Source organism: Carya illinoinensis, chromosome 10, assembly GCF_018687715.1.
Source record: "Carya illinoinensis cultivar Pawnee chromosome 10, C.illinoinensisPawnee_v1, whole genome shotgun sequence".
NCBI classification, from domain to species: domain Eukaryota; kingdom Viridiplantae; phylum Streptophyta; class Magnoliopsida; order Fagales; family Juglandaceae; genus Carya; species Carya illinoinensis.
In genome coordinates this window covers 38,756,930-38,762,991 of record NC_056761.1, presented here as the reverse complement: position 1 = coordinate 38,762,991, position 6,062 = coordinate 38,756,930, and the positions used below count along the sequence as shown (strand labels likewise).

The 6,062-nt window shown below is 35.7% G+C and overlaps 1 protein-coding gene across 1 annotated transcript; it reads right to left on the bottom strand.

Annotated features, from left to right (window-relative positions):
* Positions 1-2,554: 2,554 nt before the first annotated feature.
* On the bottom strand, positions 2,555-5,844 carry LOC122278718 (protein LURP-one-related 10-like). Its single transcript, XM_043088900.1, has 4 exons — positions 5,701-5,844; positions 3,386-3,649; positions 3,037-3,231; positions 2,555-2,857 (listed from the first exon to the last, which is right to left on the bottom strand). The coding sequence occupies exons 1-4, from the start codon at positions 5,842-5,844 to the stop codon at positions 2,555-2,557; spliced, it is 906 nt and encodes a 301-aa protein (XP_042944834.1).
* Between the last annotated feature and the right edge of the window lie 218 nt (positions 5,845-6,062).

The window sequence follows — 6,062 nt, the reverse complement described above, 5'->3', positions numbered from 1 at the left end:
ACTAAAAAGAAAAAGAATTCCTTTTGGGCCCTAGCGTGTAATTTTTAATAATTTCTAACTTCCATTTCCTGTATATAAAGATAAATAAAATAAAATAAGAAGAATAAAATATATATATATATATATTATATATATATATATATATAAGGAAAATATCATTTTCATGAAAATAAAATGGAAAGGACTATGATCATGTTTTATTCTCAGTAGTACACTCCTTCTCATGGGAGCCAGAATTATCTAGATATTGGTGATTGTTTTCCTAGTTGTGAAGCTAACTACAATGGTTCAACATGGTGGTGATAATTGTAATTGTATTTTTCAATATCCCACGTTGTAAGTTACATCATAACTTCCAAAAACAGAGACTCAAGGCTAAAGCAAGGCAATTCATGCTTCTGACCATCTATTTCTAAAGTAAGGCATGTATGGTTTTTGTTCCATACTTTTAATTCTCTACGAAATTAGACTATAGGTATTTATTAGACAGCAACTGAGATTTCACAATTCGGTCTATACCTATGGTTTAATTTCGTAGATAATTAATTAGATTTAAATTAGTATTGAAGTCTAAATTCACAGATGGAAGAATTCGGTCTATATCTATAGAAAGCTTATATATATGCTTATATCTATCGAGATAGAGACCATTGTAGTTGAAGGAGAGAGCTTATTGCAAGAGGTGGATGGCGCAGTGAAATGCTGGGCTGATACGGCAACACGGTGAAAAAATTTCACCTAGGATGCTGGCACAGAGAGAAGCTAGGGCAACACTAATTAGGGAGAGAGAGGGAGGAAGAGAGAGGGCCTTCGTAGGACTTATAGATCTAGAGAGCGATAAGTCGATGGTGGAAGAATGAGATACAGATGAGGAGTTTACCGCCAAGAACGAGATGGCACGGCAGTAGGATTGCGGTGACAGCGGCGGCGGCAACCATTTGATCAAGGAAGAGAGAGATGAGTATCAGGGCACTACTACAAAACTTGGCCAAAACGTGCATACAGGGTCCAAAATGGGATCCATCACAAATACTTTGAGTTATAACAGCAATTATTGCGTCAATGCTACAACAAATTATGGGAAATCAGTACTAATGGAAAGTTGTAGTGGTGACTCATACTTGCTGCAACAAGGTGTAGCCCTTGCGGAAGAGTAGATTCCCAATGTTAGACATGAAATGTTATGGCGAGTTTATGTGCTGCAGCATATTTCACAGCAATAAACTTTTTAGCAACGCTTTTAATGGATTAAAACACCCGAATTGGTTGTTGACATTTTTGTGGTGATACTGTGTCACATCAAATATATATGTATACTGTGATTCCAGAAAGCGTCAAAGTATTTCACATACATTTGCTGCGCTATCTTTGCCGCGGCCAAATTTCACAGAAAAAAATATAGAATTGATTGCGCTTCACTTAGTCGACGTGAAGAATACAACTGAAAGGAAATATTTGCTTCTTAACAACAATTCATTCATCATCAAAAAAAAAAAATGCAGCAATAGCCTATTTTTGTTGTAGTGATAGAACTTGCGCAATAATATTGGTTTGATGGAATGGAATGGTTGTTGCATGCATCTTCCAAATAGACCAATCACTATTAATATTTTTCAAAGTTGTTGCATTCCTATCACTGATATGAGTACATGACATGACTACCCAGCAAAAATATAAGCTGAATTTACTTTTAATTAGGGACAACATTCTAACCATTCATATCATATCGGGATCTATATAGGCTGAGGGAGGCACGCACAAAATGTCATCATGCACAAGAAATGAGAGTTGAGTTTGACTGAAAATTTGAGAGGGAGTTGAGGCGCCAAGTTGAAATTTTCAGCCTCTCTCTCTTTTGACAATTTTACTGATTTTATTATTAACATATTATTTATGCACACAAGATATTTAGTAAAGAAATAATTTTAAACAATATAATTGAACACATTTAACCTTATAATATTTTGTACTTTTATTTGATTTAAAATATAATTTAATAATAATAAATAAATACAAAACTTTACTTCGCTAGATTCTAAAAATAATAATAATGTATGGTGAACAATATTAAAAAGATAACACGTCAATAGCACCTCCAATAACTTCAATAATATAGATAAGGTTGTAATACTATACTATATTAATATTCTATACTTTTATTTCATTTAAAATATAACTTAATCATTCTTCTCATCCTCTTGGTTCTCTTACTCTTCTGCTTCCTCTTCTTCCTCTTCGTCATCTTTCTCTTGCTCATCTATTTGATTTCTTCTTGAAGCCTACATATAAATTCTAGAAAAACCTCTTATTCATCTTCTTCTTCTTCCTCTTCTTCTTCTTCATCTTCTTCTTCCACTTCTTCTTCATCTATCTCTTGCTCTTCATCATCTATTTGAATTTGTCCTGAAGCCTGAATATAAATTCTAATGAGGGTCCCAAAAGATCAAAACAAGTTCAATTGACATCAACCAAACATACGTGAGTGTTAACATGTAGTGCATGCATGAAGGTGTTCACTAAGTTCTGCAACTTGATTAATTCATTCTGCATTTTATCAAACTTCTATACCAACTTCTTCCTTAGAAGTTGGTATTGAATGCTGACTAGTTTTGTTAGCACTGGTTGGCCCAAACCCTGAACCGCACACAGGTCCAAGTTGTTTTGCCCTAACTATCGGTGGTCCAGCCATGGTCATGCCTGAATTGTTGGCCACTCCATCCATGTCGTTTATGAGGTTCATGTCATCTAGAATCACAATAAGTGTGACCATGAATGCATAATCAACGTTAGGATGAATAGTTACTGAGTAATTGTCTTTTCCAATCATAACACTTCCAACGGTGGTCTCTTTAGACATCTGCATGCATTTTAATTCCCACGATAATCAATTTAATTAGTCATTAATTATATAGGTTCGTAAACTTTCAAGATCTAATTAATTTTACGAAATTAAGAACCAAGTAATAGGACTTCTTCTCTCTATTATAAACATCATCATTAAACACAAGCTATAAGTGAAAACCAGCTAATTATTACCTCCACAACTATATTGGTACGATCTTTGGCATAAACGATGAAGTCGCATACATCTTCCTTTGTGTTATTTGCCAAGAACACATGTAACTTAGCCTTTAATTGAATCCTTGAAGATCGCCTAACAGTAAAAATCATATCACTAGACTTTTTGCTTTCACCCCTATACACATTCCATCTGTGATGTGCAGTCATTCTCTATGCAAACAAACATCATCGTCAATCGTAATTCCCAGAGAATACATAATTATACGATTGAATATAAGAAATTGTATAACAAAACCAAGACTTGGGGAAAACGATGTTACATATGTTTATGTTGAAATATATATTATCAGCAAAATTAATTAACCTTCTTCCGAACAGTGACGATAGGATTTCCAGCAGCATCAAGTAGAACACGATGACCATGAAGGGTCACTAACTTTCCTTTCACTTTGAAAATGATGGTGTTGTTGGTGTCTATGACATTAACAAAGTCACCATCGGATATGGTCATGACTTTGTTGACAACCACAAGATTAAGGGGGTGAGGTGTACAGTACTGAGTGGAGATGACCGGAAGAGGGTTGGCAAACTGTGCGGCATGCGCAGTCGGAGTTGGAACTGGAATTGGCTAAGCCATGATAATGATGATGAAGATCGGGACGGAGTAGTCGATCAGAAGAAGACTTAACTCGCTTATGCTGCTTGGGGCTTTGGTGATGTGAGGGGTGTTTTGTTGGCGGCGTTCCTGTTAAATTGCGAGGAAGATCAGCCAGTCATGCAGAACACCTTGTACATGTGTACATAGGACTTTTATACCAAAAAATCCAAAGAATCTATCACGATGCCGTGTTGTCCAATTCTTGCTTTGACTTGGTCGTGTTTTGGCCCTGAATTAATATACGGCTCATGTGATTTTACAAGAGTATATATTTATGTGACTCTCTCTCTCTCCCCTCTCCTTTATATGTATGTATATATATATTTATGATAATATACTAGATCGGAGTAACGGGTAAAGCACGTTTATCTAGTTGGGTGAGATAAGATTTGTAATAAAAGTAATATGATTTAAAAAGAAAAATTAATTTATAACTTAATGCATATAAACAAAAAAAGAAAAAACCAAATTTTAAGAAATATCTTTTGATAATGATAAGTTAGTGAAGTATAATAATTACATATTTGGATAGATTAGAAAACAAAAAGATTTGTTCAAAATAGATTAGAAAGTCACATCCTTGAAAATAGATAATCTCTAGAAATTAAACAAGAATTTGGGATTATTAAAAAAAAAAATTAAAGAGAGACATTTTTAGGTATAATATTAAAATTTAAACAAAAAAAAATTAGAGAGCATATGGAGATTATAATTTTTTGTTAAGGATTAGTTTCTATATTTATAGAAATGTAATGCTACATACAGTCGTGGAATGTGCAAATGCTGAGCAATCGCTTTTAAAAAGAGTAGGGTTCAAGATTAAAAAGTTAATTAGTTTTTTTTTTTTTACGTGAGTCCCGTATTAATTTACTTTTTTCAAAAGAACTGCACGGTACTTGTACAACTACGACTGCAAATATAATTTCTCTTTATAGAATTATCATGCATAAAATTTAATTGTTATTATATATTTATGTGACGATAGGTTTTATTTTTGAGTGATATTGGGGAGTGAAGTATATATGGAGAAATTAAAAGAGAGTAAAAAAGAAAGAAAAAAAAAAACTAATACCCGGACCTATTAATTACATTTAATATTATCAAGTACTCATGTCAATGACATTAGGGAATCGATATCATAACCTTAACGAACTGGATCCCTTGGTTTGACACCTACATGACTTTGGTTTTAAAATCTTTTGTGTTATTTGCCAAGAACACATGATGCGATTATTAATTTACGACAGCTTAACCAAATTGTTTATGCCAAAAGTTCCGAGGCCCGATTGGCACAATACCCAGTTTTTAAAAGTGAGGTCATTAAATTGCGAGGAAGGGTGCTCTTGTACATGTATACATAGAACTTTTATACCAAAAAATCCAAAGAATCTATCACGATGCCGTGTTGTCCAATTAACTTTTTCGTATGCGCTATGAAGCTGCTTATAAGCTGTATTTAGGAATACTGTATTGAACAGAGAGTATGTAGAGAGAGTGAGAGAGAATGAGGAATGATATGAGAAACAAGAGAATGGAATGGATAAATGGTGACAATAGTGCCACGCTGGGTTTTGTTCGAGGCAAACCCTTCCTCCAAATAACAAACCTTACAATGATTCTGCATGCCTCTGCCATGCACCCCCGTCCCCCTTTTACACCCACTACCTGGAGAATATTCCTCCACGTGTAAAACAGACAGGGTTGGAGCATAACAGAATTTGGACTATTCTAGAAAGGAAATGCATACAAACGGTAACATAAATTTAAGAAATAACTAAACGACATCGTTAAACCAGCAGCAAACGGCATCGTCGAACTGGCCTCTCCTTTGGACAGGAAACGGCACCGTTCCTCCCTAGTTGAGACGACATCGTTGTGAGATGCCCTTATTGCCTCCTCCTTCTTGAAATTTCCTTAAGCCACCTACCCTCTTCACACCCCATCTGATGTTCTTTCAGAACCATGGCCTCCTGACCTTGCCCTTGATTCGGAATCATAGCAATCTCCCCCACTTAGAGGACCTTGCCCACAAGGTGAGGATAAAGGCCTCTTAACCGATCCAAGATTTCCCACGTGTTTCCTTCATCCGAAGCCCCAATCCACTTCACAAGTACCTCTGTCACAACCCTGTTTCCCAGCCTTTTGAGTCTTCGATCCACTATCATCTCGGGTTCTAGCATCACATCTCCATCATCATTCACGGGAGGAAGAGTCGGAAGTGGAATGATCCGAGCACCTAGCTTCTTTTTTAGGCTTTAGACATGAAATACCGGGTGGATCCTTGACGTTGGAGGCAAATCCTAGCGGTACGCCACGGTTCCCAACCTCTAAGTCACCTAAAAAGGTCCGTAGAACCTGGGAGCAAGCTTCATGTTGCGGTTCA